Consider the following 24,927-nt stretch of genomic DNA (forward strand, 5'->3'; position numbering starts at 1 on the left):
ATCCAATAATGTTGTCCATACACCAACACATTCACTGCTCCTCTTCTCCATTCTCCCACACATCCATCGCTCCTCTCCCATCTATACTCCCACCACTCCTCCACCTTACATGCTCCTAGGTTCCACCGCTCCTCTCCCCTCCATGCTTCCAGGCATTTCTCTCCCATCTTTACTCCCACACATCTAGTACCCCTCTCCCTACTATACTCCCACACATCCAGAGCCCCACTCCTCACTATACTCCCACACATCCAGAGCCCCACTCCTTACTATACTCGCACACATCCAGAGCCCCACTCCCTACTATACTCCCACACATCCAGAGCCCCACTCCCTACTATACTCCCACACATCTAGAGCCCCACTCCCTACTATACTCCCACACATCCAGAGCCCCACTCCTTACTATACTCCACACATCCAGAGCCCCACTCCTTACTATACTCCACACATCCAGAGCCCCACTCCCTACTATACTCCCACACATCTAGAGCCCCACTCCCTACTATACTACCACACATCCAGAGCCCCACTCCTTACTATACTCCACACATCCAGAGCCCCACTCCCTACTATACTCCCACACATCTAGAGCCCCACTCCCTACTATACTACCACACATCCGGAGCCCCACTCCTTACTATACTCCACACATACAGAGCCCCACTCCCTACTATACTCCCACACATCTAGTACCCCTCTCCCTACTATACTCCCACACATCCAGAGCCCCACTCCTTACTATACTCCACACATCCAGAGCCCCACTCCCTACTATACTCCCACACATCTAGTACCCCTCTCCCTACTATACTCCCACACATCCAGAGCCCCACTCCTTACTATACTCCCACACATCCAGAGCCCCACTCCTTACTATACTCGCACACATCCAGAGCCCCACTCCCTACTATACTCCCACACATCCAGAGCCCCACTCCCTACTATACTCCCACACATCTAGAGCCCCACTCCCTACTATACTACCACACATCCAGAGTCCCACTCCTTACTATACTCCACACATACAGAGCCCCACTCCCTACTATACTCCCAGACATCTAGTACCCCTCTCCCTACTATACTCCCACACATCCAGAGCCCCAGTCCTTACTATACTCCACACATCCAGAGCCCCACTCCCTACTATACTCCCACACATCTAGTACCCCTCTCCCTACTATACTCCCACACATCCAGAGCCCCACTCCCTACTATACTCCCACACATCCAGAGCCCCACTCCCTACTATACTCCCACACATCTAGCACCCCTCTCCCTACTATACTCCCACACATCCAGAGCCCCACTCCCTACTATACTCCAACACATCTAGAGCCCCACTCCCTATTATACTCCCACACATCCAGGGCCCTACTCCTTACTATACTCACACACATCCAGAGCCCCACTCCCTACTATACTCCTACTCATCCAGAGCCCCACTCCCTACTATACCCCCACTCATCCAGAGCCCTACTCCTTACTATACTCCCACACATCCAGAGCCCCACTCCCTACTATACTCCCACTCATCCAGAGCCCCACTCCCTACTATACTCCAATACATCTAGCACCCCTCTCCCTACTATACTCCCACACATCCAGAGCCCCACTCCCTACTATACTCCCACACATCTAGCACCCCACTCCCTACTATACTCCCACACATCCACAACCCCACTCCCTACTATACTCCCACTCATCCAGAGCCCCACTCCCTACTATACTCCCACTCATCCAGAGCCCCACTCCCTACTATACTCCCCTCATCCAGAGCCCCACTCCTTACTATACTCCCACACTTCCAGAGCCCCACTCCCTACTATAGTCCCACACATCTAGAGCCCCACTCCCTACTATACTCCAACACATCTAGAGCCCCACTCCCTACTATACTCCCACTCATCCAGAGCCCCACTCCCTACTATACCCCCACTCATCCAGAGCCCCACTCCCTACTATACCCCCACTCATCCAGAGCTCCGCTCCCTACTATACCCCCACTCATCCAGAGCCCCACTCCCTACTATCCTCACACACATCTAGAGCCCCACTTCCTACTATACTCCCACTCATCCAGAGCCCCACTCCTTACTATACTCCCACACATCCAGAACCCCACTTCCTACTATACTTCCACACATCTAGAGCTCTTCTTCCGTCCATGCTCCCACACATCTTCAGCTGCTCTCTATACCCCAACGCATCCACTGCTCCTCTCCCCTCCATGCTCCCACCACTCCTCTACCTTACATGCTCCTACGTTTCCACCCCTCCTCTACCCTCCATGCTTCCATGCATCTGCCACTCCTCTCTTATCTTTACTCCCACACATCTAGCACCCCTCTGCCTACTATACTCCCACACATCCAGAGCACCACTCCTTACTATACTTCCACACATCTAGTGCCCCACTCCTTACTATACTCCCACACATCCAAGGCTCCACTCCCTACTATACTCCCACACATCTAGAGCCCCACTCCTTACTATACTCCCACACATCTAGAGCCCCATTCCCTACTATACTCCCACACATCCAGAGCTCCACTCCCTACTATACTCCCACATATCTAGAGCCCCACTCCTTACTATACTCCCACACATCAAGAGCCCCACTCCTTACTATACTCCCACACATCTAGAGCCCCATTGCCTAGTATACTCCCACACATCCAGAGCTCCACTCCCTACTATACTCCCACATATCCAGAGTCCCACTTCCTACTATACTCACACACATTCTGAGCCCACTCCTTACTATACTTTCACATATCTAGAGCTCCACTCCTTACTATACTCTTACACATGTAGATCCCCGGCCACTCCCTACTATACTCCCATATCCAGAGCTCCTTTCAACACCATGCTCTCACATATTCAAACCTTCCCTCGCCTCCATGCTCCCACCGCTCCTGTCCCCTCCATGCTCCCACGCATCCACCCCTGCTCTACCCTCCATGCTCTCACCGCTCCTCTCCCCTCCATGCTCCTAGGCATCCACCTCTCCGCTCCCCTCCACGCTCCTAGTCATCCACCTCTCCTCTCCCCTCCACGCTCCTAGTCATCTACCTCTCCTCTCCCCTCCATGCTCCTAAGCATCCACCTCTCCTCTCAATGCTCCTAGGTATCCACCTCTCCTCTACCCTCCATGCTCCTATGCATCCCCTTCTCCCCCTCCATACTCCTATGCATCAACTTTTCTCCCCTCCATGCTCCTATGCATCCACTTCTCTCCCCTCCATGCTCCTATGCATCCACTTCTCTCCCCTCCATGCTCCTATGCTACCACCTCTCCCCTCCCCTCCATGTTCCTATACATCCACCACTCCTCTCCCCTGATTACTCCTATGCATCCACCTCTTCTCGCCCCTTCATGCTCCTAGTCTACCACCTCTCCTCTTCATGCTCCTACGCATATACCTCTCCTCTCCCCTCAATGCTCCTATGCTACCACCGCTCCTCTCCCCTCCATGCTCCTAGTCTACCACCTCTCCCCTCCATGCTCCTATGCATATACCTCTCCTCTCCCCTCAATGCTCCTACGCTACCACCCCTCCTCTCCCCTCCATGCTCCTATGCATCCACCTCTCCTCTCCCCTCCATGCTCCTATGCCTATATCTCTCCTCTCCCCTCAATGTTCCTACGCTACCACCTCTCCTCTCCCCTCCATGCTCCTATGCATCCACCTCTCCTCTCCCCTCCATGCGCCTATGCATCCACCTCTCCTCTCCCCTCCATGCATCCATCTCTCCTCTCCCCTCCATGCTCCTATGCATATACCTTTCCTCTCCCCTCAATGCTCCTATGCATCCACCTCTCCTCTCCCCTCCATGCATCCACCTCTCCTCTCCCCTCAATGCTCCTACGCTACTACCTCTCCTCTCCATGCTCCTATGCATCCACCTCTCCTCTCCCCTCCATGCTCCTATGCATATACCTCTCCTCTCCCCTCCATGCTCCTATGCATCCACCTCTCCTCTCCCCTCAATGCTCCTACGCTACCACTTCTCCTCTCCCCTCCATGCTCCTATGCATCCACCTCTCCTCTCCCCTCCATGCTCCTATGCATCCACCTCTCCTCTCCCCTCCATGCGCCTATGCATCCACCTCTCCTCTCCCCTCCATGCATCCATCTCTCCTCTCCCCTCCATGCTCCTATGCATATACCTCTCCTCTCCCCTCAATGCTCCTATGCATCCACGTCTCCTCTCCCCTCCATGCTCCTATGCATCCACCTCTCCTCTCCCCTCCATGCTCCTATGCATCCACCTCTCCTCTCCCCTCCATGCTCCTATGCATCCACCTCTCCTCTCCCCTCCATGCTCCTATGCATCCACCTCTCCTCTCCCCTCCATGCTCCTATGCATCCACCTCTCCTCTCCCCTCAATGCTCCTACGCTACCACTTCTCCTCTCCCCTCCATGCTCCTATGCATCCACCTCTCCTCTCCCCTCAATGCTCCCATGCATCCACCTCTCCTCTCCCCTCAATGCTCCTATGCATCCACCTCTCCTCTCCCCTCCATGCTCCTATGCATCCACCTCTCCTCTCCCCTCAATGCTCCCATGCATCCACCTCTCCTCTCCCCTCCATGCTCCTATGCATCCACCTCTCCTCTCCCCTCCATGCTCCTATGCATCCACCTCTCCTCTCCCCCTCAATGCTCCTATGCATCCACCTCTCCTCTCCCCTCCATGCTCCTATGCATATACCTCTCCTCTCCCCTCAATGCTCCCATGCATCCACCTCTCCTCTCCCCTCAATGCTCCTATGCATCCACCTCTCCTCTCCCCTCCATGCTCCTATGCATCCATCTCTCCTCTCCCCTCCATGCTCCTATGCATCCACCTCTCCTCTCCCCTCAATGCTCCTATGCATCCATCTCTCCTCTCCCCTCCATGCATCCACCTCTCCTCTCCCCTCCATGCTCCTATGCATATACCTCTCCTCTCCCCTCAATGCTCCCATGCATCCACCTCTCCTCTCCCCTCAATGCTCCTATGCATCCACCTCTCCTCTCCCCTCCATGCTCCTATGCATCCATCTCTCCTCTCCCCTCCATGCTCCTATGCATCCATCTCTCCTCTCCCCTCCATGCTCCTATGCATCCACCTCTCCTCTCCCCTCAATGCTCCTATGCATCCATCTCTCCTCTCCCCTCCATGCATCCACCTCTCCTCTCCCCTCCATGCTCCTATGCATCCATCTCTCGTCTCCCCTCCATGCTCCTATGCATCCACCTCTCCTCTCCCCTCAATGCTCCTACGCTACCACTTCTCCTCTCCCCTCCATGCTCCTATGCATCCACCTCTCCTCTCCCCTCCATGCTCCTATGCATCCACCTCTCCTCTCCCCTCCATGCGCCTATGCATCCACCTCTCCTCTCCCCTCCATGCATCCATCTCTCCTCTCCCCTCCATGCTCCTATGCATATACCTCTCCTCTCCCCTCAATGCTCCTATGCATCCACGTCTCCTCTCCCCTCCATGCTCCTATGCATCCACCTCTCCTCTCCCCTCCATGCTCCTATGCATCCACCTCTCCTCTCCCCTCCATGCTCCTATGCATCCACCTCTCCTCTCCCCTCCATGCTCCTATGCATCCACCTCTCCTCTCCCCTCCATGCTCCTATGCATCCACCTCTCCTCTCCCCTCAATGCTCCTACGCTACCACTTCTCCTCTCCCCTCCATGCTCCTATGCATCCACCTCTCCTCTCCCCTCAATGCTCCCATGCATCCACCTCTCCTCTCCCCTCAATGCTCCTATGCATCCACCTCTCCTCTCCCCTCCATGCTCCTATGCATCCACCTCTCCTCTCCCCTCAATGCTCCCATGCATCCACCTCTCCTCTCCCCTCCATGCTCCTATGCATCCACCTCTCCTCTCCCCTCCATGCTCCTATGCATCCACCTCTCCTCTCCCCCTCAATGCTCCTATGCATCCACCTCTCCTCTCCCCTCCATGCTCCTATGCATATACCTCTCCTCTCCCCTCAATGCTCCCATGCATCCACCTCTCCTCTCCCCTCAATGCTCCTATGCATCCACCTCTCCTCTCCCCTCCATGCTCCTATGCATCCATCTCTCCTCTCCCCTCCATGCTCCTATGCATCCACCTCTCCTCTCCCCTCAATGCTCCTATGCATCCATCTCTCCTCTCCCCTCCATGCATCCACCTCTCCTCTCCCCTCCATGCTCCTATGCATATACCTCTCCTCTCCCCTCAATGCTCCCATGCATCCACCTCTCCTCTCCCCTCAATGCTCCTATGCATCCACCTCCCCTCTCCCCTCCATGCTCCTATGCATCCATCTCTCCTCTCCCCTCCATGCTCCTATGCATCCATCTCTCCTCTCCCCTCCATGCTCCTATGCATCCACCTCTCCTCTCCCCTCAATGCTCCTATGCATCCATCTCTCCTCTCCCCTCCATGCATCCACCTCTCCTCTCCCCTCCATGCTCCTATGCATCCATCTCTCGTCTCCCCTCCATGCTCCTATGCATCCACCTCTCCTCTCCCCTCAATGCTCCCATGCATCCACCTCTCCTCTCCCCTCCATGCTCCTATGCATCCACCTCTCCTCTCCCCTCCATGCTCCTATGCATATACCTCTCCTCTCCCCTCAATGCTCCTATGCATCCACCTCTCCTCTCCTCTCCCCTCCATGCTCCTACACTACCAGCTCTTTTCTCCATTCTACCAGATATCACACATATCCAGATCTCCTCTCCTCCTCTGCCTATCGCACCCAGCTTTCCTCTCACTCTCTCCCACATCGAAAACGAAAACTCTCGTACTTTGCCCAGCCCCGCTGACGTCATCCCCCTGGCTCCCGCCCACCACAACTAACTCCTCCCTCCGGTCCTTGCCCAGTGACGCAACCGTGCTAACGGCCTCCATCTTGAAGCCGCGGCGTCAGAGTCCGGTCCTCCCGCCCCGGGCAGCGGCCTCCCCGGTATCCGCCTCCATCCGGAGCCCGGGACCTGCAGTGGCCAGGGCAGTATGGCGGGTGAGAGACGGGGGCAGGGCGGGGAACATGGCGGAGAAATTGGGGGGGGGGGGGGATAATATGTGTGTACGGGCAGGGCGCTCAACCTCCACACCGGGCACTAGAGCCGAGCCACCCGCCTGTGTGTGAGGTGACCGGGGTGGGGGAGCGGAGGTTGTGAATGAATGAATGGATGGTGGGGGGGAGAGTACCGGCGGAGGGTGTGCTGGGATCTGTATGATGAGGTCTGACCACCTGGACTGTGTGCATTGTATATGAGGGGAGTGCTATCTATATACTGTATATGTGTATATATATGGAAAGAGGAGGCTCGGGGATGGAGGGAGCACACATTCATGGACCCCCCCCCCATAGACTCAGCACAGTGCTCCCCCTCGCCACCCATCACCTGGAGGACGCTCACCCATCACCAGACCCGCGCCGTGTCACTCCCCATCACCTGGAGGACGCTCACCCCTCGCTCCCCATCACCAGACCCGCTCCGTGTCACTCCCCATCACTTAGAGGACGCTCACCCGTAGCTCCTCAGACCCTCACCGTGTCACCCCCCATTTATAGACCCACGCCGTGTCACTCCCCATCACCTGGCGGGCGCTCACCCGTCACTCCCCATCACCAGACCCGTGCGGTCACTTCCCATCACCTGGAGGATGCTCACCCGTAGCTCCCCAGACCCACACCGTGTTACCGTCACTCCCCATTTATAGACCCACGCCGTGTCACTCCCCATCACCTAGAGGTTGCTCACCCGTAGCTCCCCAGACCTACACTGTGTCGCTCCCCATCACCTGGAGGGCGCTCACCTGTCGCTCCCCATCACCAGACCCGCTCTGTGTCACTCCCCATCACCTGGAGGACACTCACCCATCGTCCCCCATTCATAGAACCACGCCGTGTCGCTCCCTATCACCAGACCCGCGCCGTGTCGCTCCCCATCACCTAGAGGACGCTCACCCATTGTTCCCCATCACCAGACCCGCGCCATGTCACTCCCCATCACCTGGAGGACGCTCACCCGTTACTCCCCATTCATAGACCCGCGCCGTGTCACTCCCCATCACCTGGAGGGCACTCGCCCATCGTCCCCCATTCATAGAACCACGCCGTGTCGCTCCCCATCACCAGACCCGCGCCGTGTCGCTCCCCATCACCTAGAGGACGCTCACCCATTGTTCCCCATCACCAGACCCGCGCTGTGTCACTCCCCATCACCTGGAGGACGCTCACCCGTTACTCCCCATTCATAGACCAGCGCCGTGTCACTCCCCATCACCTGGAGGACACTCACCCATCGTCCCCCATTCATAGAACCACGCCGTGTCGCTCCCTATCACCAGACCCGCGCCGTGTCGCTCCCCATCACCTAGAGGACGCTCACCCATTGTTCCCCATCACCAGACCCGCGCCATGTCACTCCCCATCACCTGGAGGACGCTCACCCGTTACTCCCCATTCATAGACCCGCGCCGTGTCACTCCCCATCACCTGGAGGGCACTCGCCCATCGTCCCCCATTCATAGAACCACGCCGTGTCGCTCCCCATCACCAGACCCGCGCCGTGTCGCTCCCCATCACCTAGAGGACGCTCACCCATTGTTCCCCATCACCAGACCCGCGCTGTGTCACTCCCCATCACCTGGAGGACGCTCACCCGTTACTCCCCATTCATAGACCAGCGCCGTGTCACTCCCCATCACCTGGAGGACACTCACCCATCGTCCCCCATTCATAGAACCACGCCGTGTCGCTCCCTATCACCAGACCCGCGCCGTGTCGCTCCCCATCACCTAGAGGACGCTCACCCATTGTTCCCCATCACCAGACCCGCGCCATGTCACTCCCCATCACCTGGAGGACGCTCACCCGTTACTCCCCATTCATAGACCCGCGCCGTGTCACTCCCCATCACCTGGAGGGCACTCGCCCATCGTCCCCCATTCATAGAACCACGCCGTGTCGCTCCCCATCACCAGACCCGCGCCGTGTCGCTCCCCATCACCTAGAGGACGCTCACCCATTGTTCCCCATCACCAGACCCGCGCTGTGTCACTCCCCATCACCTGGAGGACGCTCACCCGTTACTCCCCATTCATAGACCAGCGCCGTGTCACTCCCCATCACCTGGAGGACACTCACCCATCGTTCCCCATTCATAGACCCGCGTCATGTCACTCCCGATCACCTGGAGGATGCTCACCCGTCGCTCCCCAGACCCGCTCTGTGTCACTCCCCATCACCTGGAGGACACTCACCCATCGTTCCCCATTCATAGACCCGCGTCATGTCACTCCCCATCACCTGGAGGATGCTCACCCGTCGCTCCCCAGACCCGCTCTGTGTCACTCCCCATCACCTGGAGGACACTCACCCATCGTTCCCCATTCATAGACCTGCGTCATGTCACTCCCCATCACCTGGAGGATGCTCACCCGTCGCTCCCCAGACCCGCTCTGTGTCACTCCCCATCACCTGGAGGACACTCACCCATCGTTCCCCATTCATAGACCCGCGTCATGTCACTCCCCATCACCTGGAGGATGCTCACCCGTCGCTCCCCAGACCCGCTCTGTGTCACTCCCCATCACCTGGAGGACACTCACCCATCGTTCCCCATTCATAGACCCGCGTCATGTCACTCCCGATCACCTGGGGGATGCTAACCCGTCGCTCCCCAGACCCGCTCTGTGTCACTCCCCATCACCTGGAGGACACTCACCCATCGTTCCCCCATTCATAGACCCGCGTCATGTCACTCCCCATCACCTGGCGGGCGCTCACCCGTCACTCCCCATCACCAGACCCGTGCTGTCACTCCCCATCACCTGGAGGATGCTCACCCGTAGCTCCCCAGACCCACACCGTGTCACCCATCACTCCCCATTCATAGACCCACGCCGTGTCACTCCCCATCACCTGGAGGGCGTCACCTGTCGCTACCCATTACCAGATCCGCGCCGTGTCACTCCCCATCACCTGGAGGATGCTCACCCGTCGCTCCCTAGACCCGCGCCGTGTTGCCCCCCCCCCCATCACCTGGAGGACACTCCCCCGTCACTCCCCATTCATAGACCCACGCCGTGTCACTCCCCATCACCTGGAGGGCGCTCACCCATCGCTCCCCATTACCAGATCCGCGCTGTCACTCGCCATCACCTGGAGGATGCTCACCCATAGCTCCCCATCACCAGACCTGCGCCATGTCACTCCCCATCACCTGGAGGTTGCTCACCCGTAGCTCCCCAGACCCGCACTGTGTCGCTCCCATCACCTGGAGGGCGCTCACCCGTCGCTCCCCATCACCAGACCCGCGCCGTGTCACTCCCCATCACCCGGAGGATGCTTACTCATCGTCCCCCCCCCCCCCCCCCCCCCCCTCACCAGATCTGCGCCGTGCCACTCCTCATCACCTGGAGGACGCTCACCCGTCGCTCCCCATCCCCACCTGGAGGACGCTCACCCGTCGCTCCCCATCCCTGCGCCGTGTCGCTCTCCATCCCCTGGAGGGCGCTCAACCGTCGCTCTCCATCACCAGACCCATGACTTGTTGCTCCTCATCACCTTTAGGGCGCTCACCTGTCACTCCTCATCACCAGACCTGTGCTGTGTCACTCCCTCGTGCAGCATTGGAGGGGCCAGTGAGGGCCACAAAGTCCCCTCCGTAGAAGCCGTCCTCACTGTAATGGACCCAGGAAGAGTGGAGGGAGTCCCAGTAAAGCCTTAGTCGTCGGCGCCCCAAATAAACACCTTTCGTGTAGATCATCTCGGTTCACCTCTGTGCTTTTAGGAGAATTTTCAGGGGCACAATGTGCTGCACTTGTGGGAAACACACAGGACAGGTCCCCAACCCTCACCTGACGCTGTAGCTGCACCATACCGATCCTCACCTGGGAAAATGAGCCACGTTTTCTGATGCATGGGGACTACCGTTAAAAGGTAGCGTGGAACTAAACCCATCAATTTAACGATTTGCTTTTCAAAAAGCAGGGCTCGTTCACACCATACATGCATGGAAACTGATGGGAAAATCATGCAGATTTCACTTGCAGAGACCTCAGTTTTCCATACGTGTTTCAGTGAGTTTTTGTGCACATTGACATCAGTTTTCATGCGTGTCAGTTATGTGCCCTGTTCTCATCTATGTTGATTTTATGTTCATTTTTTTTTTCCATGCAGAAAACTGCATACACGCTGCAGATTCTAGCGCAGAAAAAAATCCACACTGTTCTGTAAACAGGGCACATGGAGAACCATTGTTTTATTTGAGCCCTAGCAGAAAAACTCTTACTGCTAACTCACATTATTTGTGCCCTCAGCCAAACTCAAAGCATCAAATGGCTGGAGTCATAACTGATCATATGTGCAGTAGTAATGGGCTCAGGGGTGTTCATATCCTAGTCCCAACCCACCTGAGCAAGCCTGCCAGGAAGCAGTCACTGCACACCGCCAGTCATAGGCAGTGAGGCATTTCCCAGCCTGCAGTGGCACATACACATACCCTGACTAGGCTGTTTGTTTGGCAGTGTGCAGTGATGGCTTCCTGGTGGGATTGTTCTGGTGGGTTGGGACTAGCATCCTAACACGCCTGAGCTCATCCCTAATGTGCAGCATCATGGCAGTTGCAGATCAAATGGAGGCCAAGATGGTAGCTTCCTTGACTGTAAAGCATAGGAGGGTTTAGTTCCACTTTATTGGCATCCCCACGCATCTTCTTAACAGCGGCACATTTTTGGTGCAGAAATGCATTCAACATACACGCCTTCCTGTGGTATGAAGATAGCCTTAGCCTAGGTTCACAGTTGTGTATCCTGGGTTCTGCAGGTAGGTAGGGCAGCTGGTGCATTTCAGTGGGTTGTCCTACCCACAGAATAACAGGCAAATAAGCCCCAGACTCTTTCTTTTTTAGAAAATTGCAGCCCCATGTGGTTTCACGTGCAAAAACACAGGAAGTTTGCCATATGTGGGGATGGCATTAGCCTGGGTCCACAGCTGTGTTTTATGCAGGTGTGTTTGCACTGGCATATCAGTTCATTCACTTGAATGGGGTGCTGTAGCTGCAAGGAAAAAAGTCCCCAACCCCTTTTTGCAAAATGCAGCAAGACAAACTCATGGTGTGGTTTTCCGCACCCGAAAGCATGGTGAATTTTCTGATGCATGGGGGTACTGTTAAGAGTTAATGGCATATCTGCTAAGGAGCAACGCATTTTGTCTGTGGGTCAGAAACTGATGTGATTATGCACCAGTTCCTGACGTGATGTGTAAATCTAAAAGAGAAGCTCCAGTCTTCCCCCCCCCCCCCCCCCCCCCAAAAAAAAATTTGAGTCAGCACCTACAAATAGTAGCTGCTGGCTTTTAATATAAAGACACCTACCTGTCCAGGGTTCCAGCGATGTCCTCACCCAAGCAGATTCTTCAATTTGCAACCTTGTGAGTTCACAGCCGGTATCCTACTGCACATGCACCAGCTACACTGTGCTTTGTGAATGGTCCAGAAGTCTTCTAGGACCTGTCATGTGTCCCAGAAGGCTGCAGGGGAAGGAGAGGGGACGGGGATCTGAACCACTGCACAGATCCCTGCAGCGTCCTGACTGGAAGTGGAAGCCAAATGGGGGGGGGGGGGGGGTTGCAAACAAGCAGAACTTCCCTTTTGGGTGAAGTTCTGCTTTAATGGCACCCCCGCACATCTAAAGAGCTGCGCGTTTTGTCTTTGGGTTGGAAATGCGTGCGATTTTGCAAGCTTTCCCAACACACAAGTGTGAACCTAGGTTTGGGGCTCATGCACATGTTTGAGCATACACCAAGAATTCGGCGTATTTCCACGTCACGGGTGTTGGCGTATAGCTGATACCAGCACAAATCAATGACCATACACCATTGTGGGCTGCGTTTGTACAGGAACAGATGAGCAGCCCCGTATGTGAACTGTCTGTCTGGTACTGCTCACCCATCCCTGTAGGTATGTAACCAAGATGTGTGGACACAGGTGTACAGCCATGGCAGCTGACAGCCTATCGTTGATGACCGTACTCTGAATCCGGTGATTTCCAATCCTGGAAATACAATAACATTTTGTAGTGTGTGCCCACATGCGTTTGCGTGCATGACCCCTTGTAGAGACAGCATCTTATAAGTCAGAAGACTTTGATGTTTTAGGGCCTCACAGGGTCCCTTCCTCAAGTTGATGTATGAACAGTGTTTTTGCTTTGAGAAAGCGAGCCTGTGATCCCCCCCAAAAATGCCCATCTAATAACTTATAATGCTGTCTTCACAATTGGATCTTAGCTTCAACAGGTATACCTATCCCCGGAAACCTGTATGAGGGTCCCACAGCTCATTGGCATTAAAAACTCAAGTGGGAGTAAGGTCTCATCCACATGGGCACAATTGTCTGTACACCCTTGCGAAGGACCGTCTTTGTCCAGGATGTGTTCTTTATGTTATCATGCAGACACCCTCTTTCACGTTTGTTGTTACACAGTGCAGATGCATGTCTTCAAATGTAGACCGTGTGTGTCTGAGGGTGTACACCCACACGCACATCCCCATGGCTGTCAACTTGGGACCAGCAGCTGTTTCCATGTAGCCACTGCATCCCATTAGACATGAATGGGACTTCACACAAATGCATGGAACACCTGTGCATCATGTGCCTGCAAAGATGGCTCTTTGTACAGATGGGTATGACCTTGTGAATAAGCTCATAAAGATAAATAAGCTTTGCATCCTCCAAGCGTATCTGTAACCTAAACTCCCACTTTTTTGAACTCCAGTGAGCTGCAGGGCAGGGAATAAGATGACCCATAGCTCATTAGAGTACAATTGGCGGGAGTTTGGGTTACAGATGATGTTGGCTGCACTAGCTGTGATGGACTTGGTGGCGGGAGTCGTGTCTGCTTACAACATTCCTGGTCCAGACTGCTGGTACATGCCTGCGGGGGGGTATTAAGATGGCACCTGGGGGTCCCTTCTGGTGACGGAGGTGGTACCTTTTTTTTAATGCAGGATAGGTTGGAGGAGGGGAGGAAGTTTCGTAAGAATGCTGTAGTTTTATGCTTCTTTGCTTCAACTTTAGGCTGGCCATACACTGATAAATTGTGTTTTAGCCTTTGCAGATTCCCTCATCCACATTAACAGCGGACAGTCGTCTGCTCTCAGACTACCTGAACAACAGCTACAGCCAAGAGGATTCAGGTGCTTTTTGGCCAACAATTTTAAATTTGGCTCTTTTGGTTTTTCAGTTAAAGGATGTCAAGCGGGAGGTGGCCACCTATAATCTGATCAGCAGGATCTCTAGTAAGCCATGGTTCTTAGGGGAAGGGGTTTCATCTATTGGATGACTCCTCATTAGCTTCAGAATCGCCCATCTGACACGGTCCTTAAAGCCAGTCCATACCCAGTTCAAAATTCTGCAGATTCCTGCTAAATCTGCTGAAATTGGAGACTTATTTGGTCCTTATGGCACCACTTGGCTCCACAAAAGTCGAAAAATGGAAGGAGCCGGGTGGAAAATTAATGGCCAAGCAGTGATTGCAGCCAATCAGATATCACAGTTTGGCTAATAGAATACAATGCAGACATTGCTCCATCCATGCTGTTGATTAAGGGGAATGTATTGATTTCTCCCATTCAGCACAAGGGGCTGAATGAGAGAAATCTTAAACATGTATGGCTAGCTTAAGACTTCTTGTAAACCTGAGATGACTGCTCGGCAGTTGCAAATGTTTTCTTCTCAGTAACCCAGATTTGATTGTGTTAGTGATTATTTTCTTCAAGATAACAGTGCTTGCAGAGTGCATAAATGTGCCCCCAGATTGAAAGGGCTCAAATATAGCAAGATCGTTCTAAAGAACATCTGTGCTGTGATCCAATTTCCAAATAACCACTTTGCGTCTGTGCTAAGGGCCGTGTCAGACGGGCGATTTTGTAGCAGCGATTATTCACTTCTAGAAATTGGTAATTTCAGAGACATAATCGCTGGCTGTTTGATGCCAGGTTATCCTCCTGCTACATCATTATGTTGACATTTGCTGCTACAAATCACTCCCCCTGTAGCTAAGCTGTGGAGGTGAATGCAGAGTGATTGCTGTTGGCTAGCTTATCACAGACATGAAACGCTGCACAATCTTAATCGCTGCGCTACAAACCGCTGGGAAATTAGAGATTTCGTAGAGAATAACTGATTTCCTTAGCGAGAAATGATGGCTGCAAATAAGTACTAGAGGACCGTGGCCCTAAGGCTGGCAACGAAATTGCCAGGGATGGCTAAAAAAACACTTGCCTGTTCCTGCCATGTTCCTTCCTCTATGGCCAATGGCTGAGAGCACTGACTGGTGTGTTGTGGTGGGCAGTCTCCCTCTCAGAACACAATAGCTCAGTGTGGAGATTAGATCGCTAGAACGGCGTTCTCCACAGTTTTTTTTTTTTTTTCGCCCACTGGGTTGAGTTAAAAAAAAAAAAAAAGCTGATAGGCCCCTTTTTACACATACGGACCATTCATTTTATCAGTTCAGGCATGTCAAAATGGATGAATTTTTTGTTAATTTTTCGTCCGTCCACTACCAATGCAAAAATGGATGAAAAACGGACCGTTTGTAAAGCCCCGTACACACGTACCGATCGTCGGCATACAAATGTTCGTCTTTTCTCCCCGGGATGTCGGTGTCTGTTGAAAAGTGCAAAGACAGCACAAGAATTTTGTCCGCAGACTTCAGCTGACTGCAGAAGTGATGTCATGTAATGGTTAACTTTCCCTGTGTTTTTAATTTTCTGAGCATGCCCAGTCTTGCAAATCTGCGGTCTGTCGGCCGAATTCTGTACTGACAGGCGAACAATCGTCCGTTCTGGTGTCCGCAGACAAAAATTTTCATGTTTGCAAGAAAGACTTTTGTCCGCGGATTGTGCGCAGACATCTGTCGGAGGCACCATACTAACACGCGTACAATCGGCAGATCTTTCGTCCGCCGACGTTTGAATGCCGACGATCGGTACGTGTGTACGGGCCTTTAGTTTACATCCGTTTTACAGTCGAGGGTGTCAGATGTGGAGGCAGAGTAGGAGGACTTCTGGATCCACTAGAGTAGTTAAAGTTGAAAAGGAAGTTTTGCTACCATCATAGTACTATACCTGCTAGTCTCCTGGTTCCATTTTAATGAGGTGACATATTTAGGTGTGTAGTACAACGTGTACTTCTAGTTCTGTCAGAGATGACGTGCATTGCTGAAATGTGGCCAGCTATGTAATGCCGAGATGCAGTTGTAATTAAATTTCTCTCTCAGGCCTCTGTTTTTTTTTTTTCAGGTAGAACGTGCTTAGACTTGTAGTTCCACCGTCATTGCCTCATTTCAAGATATTACATGAAGCAAGGCTGAACAAATCCCTTCATAGTGGTTAAGCCACTTATATAAAATGATATAATCCCCTCTGTAATAGAACACTAAGTGCTCCTGTGCCTGTGTTATAAAAAAAATATGCAGATTGGTACTTAAATCCGAGCGTCTCCCAGCGCTCAGCTGACTCCTCAGATCTCTCTGCTGCCCAACTGACGGCTTCAGAGGGCGGGCCCGAGCAATGCAGCTGACATCAGCCATGAAGGAGGGGAAGAGAGGAGAGAGCCGAGCGGCCACGTGATCGCAGGAGCCGCTCGGATTTAGGTACAGATTGCATATTTTTGCTGTAACACAGGGGCAGTTAGTGTTTTATTGCAGAGGGGATTAGATAATTTTAAAATAATTAAGAGCAGCAGGAGGGGAGGGGGTGGGTACTGACAGGCAGGGATCAGAGGGGGGAGAGGTGAACAGAGGACAGAGTAGGGCTGCGGATGACAGAGACACGTACACTGACCACGGTGTCAGGGCTCAGCAGCCATGATATACCATAGGCAGTGTACAGGGAGAGAGGGGCAAAAACTGGCAGGATCAGGCAGGTTTTTAGGTGTTACAGGGGGCCAAATGACAGAGCACAAACACCGTGCTGTATAACATGATTCAAGGAAACAGGATCTTTCTTTCTTTGTTAATCTTAAAAAAAAAAAAAAAAAAACGCTTTAACTAGATAGCCCTGGATCTAATGTTTCTGAGCTGTTTTCTATTGCCGCCAGTGAAAGCAGAGGCCTGTTATCCCCTAGAATTATATAAAATAGGTACTACAGGTACGTCTACATGGACTTGCTAAAATAGAACCCACCTTTTTTTTTTTTTTTTTTTCTCTATCTTTATTGAAGTGTCATCATATGGCACTTCATTCCACTCTATGCACTGCAGCTTGTTGCAACACACCTCAGTTTATTAATATGATGTATACAGGGCACATAGAAAACAAATGTATTCAAATGCTGAGCACTGGGCTCAGAGCTACTGCGACAGTTGAGTGAGAGCATTCTTGGGGTTTGGGGTTTTGAGTTTAGGAGGGGAGCTTTAACAGCAGGAGTGCTAGCTGAAGCATCCTAGCAACAGGGGAATGCGGGGTGTAAGAGTTCTCTGCCATTCAGGAGGAGACTTTTATTATCATTGAAGACAAGGCCTCCTCTGGTTGGCTGAGATGAAAATTGTGACGTCACCCATCTCTCTCTTCTCTTCACCTTGTATTCACTGATAAAAATACAAGGCTTCTTCTGAATGGGGGGGGGGGGGGAAGCAATCAGCTGACCTGCATTCAGCTCATAATTTGTACAGAACTGTAAGCAGCAGTATTGTATTCTGTTTTGTTCATTGCTTAGTGTTTAGCTGCATAAACTAAAACTAATTTATGGCCTAGTGAATTCAAAATCAACATATAAATATCATCAATATGAAGGCAGCAGTGCAGGTGCAGCATGACCTTGACCTTCAGCCATTCTGGCGTAGAACGTGCGCATCTCACTTATACAGATATCAGTGGGTGAGTTCAGATGCAATACAGGCAACTTTACACAGGATCTTGCTGCCAGCAAATCGTCCATTTATGTGAGGCCTGATGCTACCTGTGTGGAATGGGTCATGTGTATGTCACTATGTAGAGTGAGCAATCTGGTGCATTCTCCGTGGATTTTACCTCCCCTGTGTTTTCTATAGTGGATCTGTCCCTCTACAGTAGTGAACATTCAGTATGACAGTGCAAGTAAATAGACATAAAATATATATATATATATTTTTTTTTTTCTCCCCCTTTGGGTTGATGCGTGGCTTCTTGTTCAGACAGGTCCACACATCTATCAAGATCTTTATAGCGAACAATGCAAATACGGCATTAACGTTTCCTGGCTTACAGCGCTCATCCCTTCTCTCCAAATGTGTATCTGTTGTTTATAGCTGCTCAGCAACAGACCTGGAAAAAATACCACATTGGATCCTGTGTAAGAAGGGACAGTTGTTGGGTTCATGGTGCCACTGTGTGCCACAGCCATAATTAAAAATAAATAAAAAAAGCCTTGGCATTTTTTCTATTGCAGTGGAATTTTCCGGGCTACTGATCCTAGTATTACTTTTATGGCGTGTGATAAGGATTTCACTGATGATTTGCTTAATTTAGTGTAATGTTATCATCTTTGTTACTTGTACACAAGTCTGGTTTTAAGTCGTGGTCATACTGGATTCTCCCTCAAAATTTTGGTACAAGGGATAGTGATACATCCGGTGTAAGGCCCCTTTCACACTTATGGGACCTAAAAGTCATGCAATTTTACAGCGGTTTTTACTGGACTTGAAGCATTGCCTATGTCTTTGGACCTCAAAATGCATTAAAATTGTCCCAAGGTAGTGCAGGGACTACTTTGAAGTCGTACAGATATGAAGGGTACTCATTGAAATCATGGAGTATGACTTGTCGTGTGACTTTGCAGTCCCAACTCACAGGATAAGCCGCACAAGTGTGAAAGGGGCCTAAACGGTTGCATTTTGAATGGTAAAACTAGCCCAGTGCTTGCCCAGAATCAGTCAGATATAGGGAAGACCCCTTTGAAAGATGGGCTAAAAGTATAAACACCTAACTGTAGTATATATGTATGTCTACACTTCTGAAGATTTCGAAATGGTGTGAGATATACAAATTCTTTTACAGTAGTTAGAAACACAATAATAAAAGGGCTCATAAAAAAAAGCTGCCTGCAGATGTGTATAGTTTTGTATGCAGCAGTATAGAAGGCTATGAGCCTATTCACCCAGCTGCATTGAGCAGTATAAAAAAAAAAAAAAAGCTTTGCTCACCGTCTGTATTTGGGTCGTATTTTAGACTTTACTCATGTACCCCTTTGTGCTAACATTTCCATGCTCTGCCACTGCAGCTCCCCATGGTCCACATAACACTATGCAGTAAGCACATTGCTGTTTACACACTATTAATGTTTACTTCTCTCTCTCTGAATGGGGTTACACTTGCACAGATTGACCTTGGCCCTCAGTTATTCAGCCTTGTGCATGAGCATTTAAAGTAGGGATCGATCGATTATCGGCAACACCGATATATCAGGGGCCAATATGCACCTTCCCCGATGTATCGAAATCGGCCCCTGAGTTTACCGCTATTTAGGGAAAGTGCTTGTACCGGGGTGATGTCTGCATCTAGAGGCATCACCCCGGTACCGGTGTCCATAGCCGATGGTCGGCTGACTTGTAATGACAATCGATGTGGCTGAGATGCCGCTCAGCTGTGATTACAAGGAGCTGGAGGGGACGCACACCCCCCCCCCCCCGTACCGCCTTCTGCTGCTTGCCCGGGTCTCCCGTCCCACCGTTAAAATTAAAACTGTTTTGTCGATTTTAAGACTGATCTGTAATGTATTGTGTGTGACTGATGCCCTTGTCATAGGCAGGTGGCTTGATAAAAGCTCCCTGCGCCTGCTGTCATATATGCTGGCCATACAAAAACACTGTCTTCCTTCAAAAAAAGTAATTCTAAGAACGTTAGTTCGATTTTCTAATCGTTAGTGGGGTCAAAGTGTCATCCATTTTCAACCACAGTGATGGAAAAATTAGAAGGAGCAGAATAGAGAAAAAAGTGGAACTTTCGCTCATTTGCTTCCTTGTTTTTGACAGGTACCCATACCCACTTTCGGGAGACGGCGCTGTCCCTCGGAAGTTTGGCCCCCTCTTCCTTCCCCCGCCGCGGAGCCAATCCAACTTCGCGCATGCGCAGTAGGGACCCGACCATGAAGCCGCAAGGTTTCACTGCGGGGTTCCCTGACCAGCAATGGTGGCAGCAGCACCCGACAGCCGATGGAAACATCGGCTGCGGAGCCGACATCGCTGGACTCCAGGACAGGGGAGTGTCCTAATATTTAATAAGTCAGCAGCTACAGTATGTATAGCTGCTAAATTTTAATTTAGGGGGGGGGGTGTACTCCGCGGAACTCCGCTTTAAGTTTAAAACAATGTTTTAAAAGCAAGTGAAATTTTCAAACGACATTCTTACATTGAGCGAATGTACAAAGATTTTTCGTATGAATATTCTCGTCCGAAAATTGATACATGCATGGCCAGCATAAGGCTTGATTCACACCTATGCAGTTTGCTTTTGATCTGTTTCTGTAGTTCTTTTTGCTGTGTCTTTTGCATTTTGCACACGCAATTGTGTGGCAGATCGGGTCAAAAACACACTACATGCTTTTGTGCAGCTTTTCTATTGAAGGCTATTGAACCAAAATGGCAAAAAAGCCCCATTTTTACGTTGAGAAAAGTCCTTGACCCTTTCAAAATACGCAATGGCTAAAAAAAAAAGTGTCCTATAAGGAACCATGTTAAATGAACTGTAGTGCGTTTCTGCAAAAGGCACCAAAAACACATAGGTGTGACCAAGGCCTAAGACCTTTAGTAGCAGCAGCATGCTTTTTTTTTTTTTTTGCATCACCTGTCATAATAGGGTTAAAAAAAAGAGCCCTTTACAGTACAAAAAGAGCAGATAAATGCTACTATAAAGGGGTTAATTTATTATATATTTTATCATTCTATATATTAATACATCCAGAAGTAGGATATATGGGCATTTTTAACTAGACATGAAGCTATATGAAGGGTGGAAGGGAGATGTATAAAGCTTTTATATTAAAGTAGTACTAAAAGCTGAGACTTATATATTTTTTTTTCTCATGGATCTAATCATTTTAAATACAATGCACAATACTGGTAAAAGGTTACTTCAAATGTAAATATGCCTTATATTGCTTCCAGTCTATCGGCCCCCACCTTCTCTGGGTTCAAATGATGATCTTCCCTGCACAGTCTCTTTAACCACTTAAGCCCCGGAGGATTTGGCTGCTAAAAGACCAGGGGGTATTTTGCGATTCGGCACTGCGTGACTTTAACGGACAATTGCGCGGTCGTGCGACCCTGTACCTAAACAAATTTGACGTCCTTTTTTTTCCCACAAACCGAGCTTTCTTTTGGTGGTATTTGATCACCTGTGCGATTTTTTTTTTTTTTTTTTTTTTTTTTTTTTTTTTTTGATCATGCGCTATAAACAAAAAAAGAGCGTCAATTTTGCAAAAATAACAATATTTTTCAAATTTTTTTTTATATGAAATTCCCCCAAAAAAAAGTAAAAATCAAAATTTTTTAACATTTTTGGCCAATTTGTTTTATGCTACATATGTTTGGTAAAAAAATCGCAAAAAGCGTATTTTGATTGGTGTGCGCAAAAGTTATCGCGTTTACTAACAAAGGGAAAGATTTTTTTTTTTTTTGCGCGGTACTGCGACATTGGGGCGGACAGATCGGACCCTTCACTGACATTTTTGACACTTTTGGGGTTACCAGTGACATTTCTACACTAATCAGTGCTATATAGATGCACTGTTACTGTAAAATTACACTGGCAGTGAAGGGGTTAACTTTATTTGAGAGGGAGGGGCTGTGTGTGTCCCTAGGGGCGTGATTCTAACTGTGATTGGCTGTGGCTTGAGCTGTAGGAACACTGATCAACGTATGATCAGTGTTTCTACACAGGGAAGAATGACAGGCGGCTTGTTTACACAAGCCGCCTGCCTTTCTCCCTCTCCCCTAACGATCGCAGAGTGAGCGGCGGACATCGAGTCCGCCGGTCACACCCGCAGGGGGGTCCGTGACCGCGCGGAAGCGCACGCTCGCTCCCCAGAGCCTCACAGGCTAGTGACTTATATATACACGTCACTTTACCTGTGAGGGGCTGACCGCCGCAGTATATCTTCTTGCGGCGGTCGGCAAGCGGTTAAAGTGTTGTGTTTTTTTTGTATATGTATGTGTATATATATATATATATATATATATATATATACACACATACAACCATGTTCTACTCCCCTGGGTTTGCACAGAGCAGCACTGAGTCTCCTTTTCTTGGGTCCCCCACTGACGCTTCTGTCTCCTCCTGCCTTCAGAGTGCCCAAATAGCAAGCTGCAAAGTATAGTATAGAGTGCCCCTATATCAAGGTAAAAAAAAAAAACCTCTGCCTTTAGAACCACTCATTTCCTGCCCAGAACTACATATCCCATGAGGCATTGCTCCTCACACATTCACAAGTTCTAAAGGCACTTACTGACCTGTACGGCGGGTGTACTGAGCTGTATGTGTGCTGCACTGTATTTCCTGATATGTAAACAAATAATGCATTCTGTATGCTGACCAACTAATTATGAAAATAATTGACCACTATTTTCATAATCGATTAGTTGTTGATTCGTTTTTTCAGCCCTAGCCTAATGGTCATACACACAAAGATCTGTTTAAACAATTATTCACAGAATTGGACAATTTGAGTCTTTGAATTATCAAAAAGAGATATATACTGTGCCATTGATTGAGTTTGAGCAAAACTAATTTTATTAAATTATTTTACTCTATCTTGACTAAAAAGCAAAAAAAAAAAAAAATCCATATGATGGTGAAATTGGTGGCACATTGACCCACCTTTTCAACCTTCAATTGTATTTTTCTCTCTGGCAGAAAATTGAACAATATACAAATATGTAATAATAGAAAATTCCCTGTTTTGGGCTCAGATTGACCAGATTTGGCTCCTGATTTCATTGTTGCATGCTCATTGGTTCTGGTCTCTAAACTCGAGGCTTTTTGGTAGTTGGCACTTGTTTTGGATATGGCAGTGCTGGTTTCCTACATGGCATTCTAAATCACCCCAGCATTTCTTTACTGAGCCTGACTTGATTGTAAATTGCAAGGGAATGGCTTTAAAGGGGATTGACTGAGACATCCATAATCTGGAGAAGCTGTGCATGGCAACCAATCAGCTTCTAGGTTGTATTGTCAAACTTTAACTGAACATTCTGAAGTTAGCAGCTGATTGGTTACTATGCACAGTTGGAGTAGATTCTTTGACTTCAGGGAGTTGCTTCTAGCTAGTATAAATGTTTTTTGCTTCCTATTTCTTTGCAGCTGGCAACAATATTTTTTGGTTATGTTTTGTTATAGTTGCTAATTTAGACTTGTGATTGCCTTGGGATAAATAAAGATTGGGGGGGGTGGGGGGTGGGACGACTTTTCATGGGGTTAAAAACGCATGGTGGTGACGCAATTTTAATAGCCCCTGACCGCCCCCTTAAGCTGGCAGCAGATTGGGTGTTCAAATGCTATGATCAGGATGCTTTGTACCCACAGCAGAAATGATCCGACATGTCGCACTCAGTGGGCATCATGCCAACTGATAGTGAGACCTATTCAAATGAATGAGGACATTTGCAAACATCCCCTGAGCATGTGCAATGCACATGGTTGCGGCGCATTTGTATTTCAATTATGGGGTTAAAACGGGCAGTAAGGAGGCATTTAGTCTCCTCACCTCCTGTCCATTGGCTGTGGAAAGAGATCTGAGCACAAATCATTTTTCAGAGGAGCAGTGTTCTAGTGTACACCTATGCTAAGTCCTCATACACATAGATGTTTGCTAAAAACCTCAGTCCTAAAATCCCTGTCACTTTCCCGTGCCCAGGATGTCGCGTACAGCTATTGATAAATATGGTGTGTTTGGGGGAAATATGCTGTATGCGCATTTGCGGGTAAACGACAATGCAAAATATTCTGTGCTTACATGACTACGTTTGCTTGTAGCCAGTCACTTGTGTTGCGGGTCCCTGGGCACGGAGAAGCGTCAGGGATTTATCATTTCAGGGGTATTCAGGTAACGTCTGTGTATATGAGGCCTGGTATTAACTATATCCCCTCCACCCCTTTCATCTGTGGCTTTGTGTTGTAGTGAAAGAGCGAGCCCTTCTCCAGTAATGTGACTTTCCTCCTTTTCCCATCTGTGTGACTAGGCAGGGATTCTCACATCCTCTGTGACCTCTCCCATCCAGACAAATCTAGGGATTTCTATCCCATGCAAGTATGAGATAAAGCAGAGAGCCGTCTGTGAAGCGGATGCGTGCTTCCACCACCCCCAGCAATTTCTTCCTGTGGGGAGGTCCTCCATTTATTAGCGCGTACATTGTGCTTGAATCTTTACCCCTCTACCCCACCCCCCCTCCAGTAGCATCACTGCATCCTTTCAGCACATCCTCTCCTTGGAAAGGATCTGACAAAGCACATCAGTCACCAAGGCTTAACCCCTTCATGGACCAGACGGTGCCTGCCTGATGTGCCGTACAGTAAATGCAGTGTTTTTTTTCGATCCTTCAAATGTTGTCTGATCATCTGAGAGATGAAGAAGTTGTCCCGGACATGTTGTTACATGGTTGATTTCGGATCGTGCCCAGCGGTGAGGAGATTGAGACACGGCTCCTTCCTGTTTCAGCGGAACTAGGAACTCTGGGAGGGCGGTGCAGGATTTCGGTGAATGGCAGCTGTGTTGACGCACTCAATCGATGTTCCTGAAGTTTTCTCCGAGAGCTGTTTTTCTGGGTAGCTTTTCTCACATGAAGTCAGGTGCTTGCTATGATGTATTTTACTCCTTATCTTTGCATTCAGTGACCCTTTCTATCTCTTTTCACAAGCATCTGTTTTTGATAGGAAGACAT

At 50.1% G+C, this 24,927-nt stretch overlaps 1 protein-coding gene across 2 annotated transcripts in view; it reads left to right on the forward strand.

The window, feature by feature from the left end:
• The first annotated feature begins 6,871 nt into the window (after positions 1-6,871).
• Positions 6,872-24,927, forward strand: part of PPP2R2A (protein phosphatase 2 regulatory subunit Balpha) — a 90,041-nt gene continuing 71,985 nt past the window's right edge. Inside the window, exon 1 of one of the 2 annotated variants that reach the window (XM_082252938.1) lies at positions 6,872-7,018. In XM_082252938.1, the coding sequence (XP_082109064.1) occupies positions 7,012-7,018 (7 nt within the window). In that variant the 5' untranslated portion in view covers positions 6,872-7,011. Of the gene's footprint in view, positions 7,019-24,696; positions 24,836-24,927 lie in introns of those variants that run through there. The other variant, XM_082252937.1, reaches the window with a different exon arrangement.

Source organism: Pelophylax lessonae (assembly GCF_965119305.1).
Source record: "Pelophylax lessonae genome assembly, chromosome: 4".
Classification (NCBI taxonomy): domain Eukaryota; kingdom Metazoa; phylum Chordata; class Amphibia; order Anura; family Ranidae; genus Pelophylax; species Pelophylax lessonae.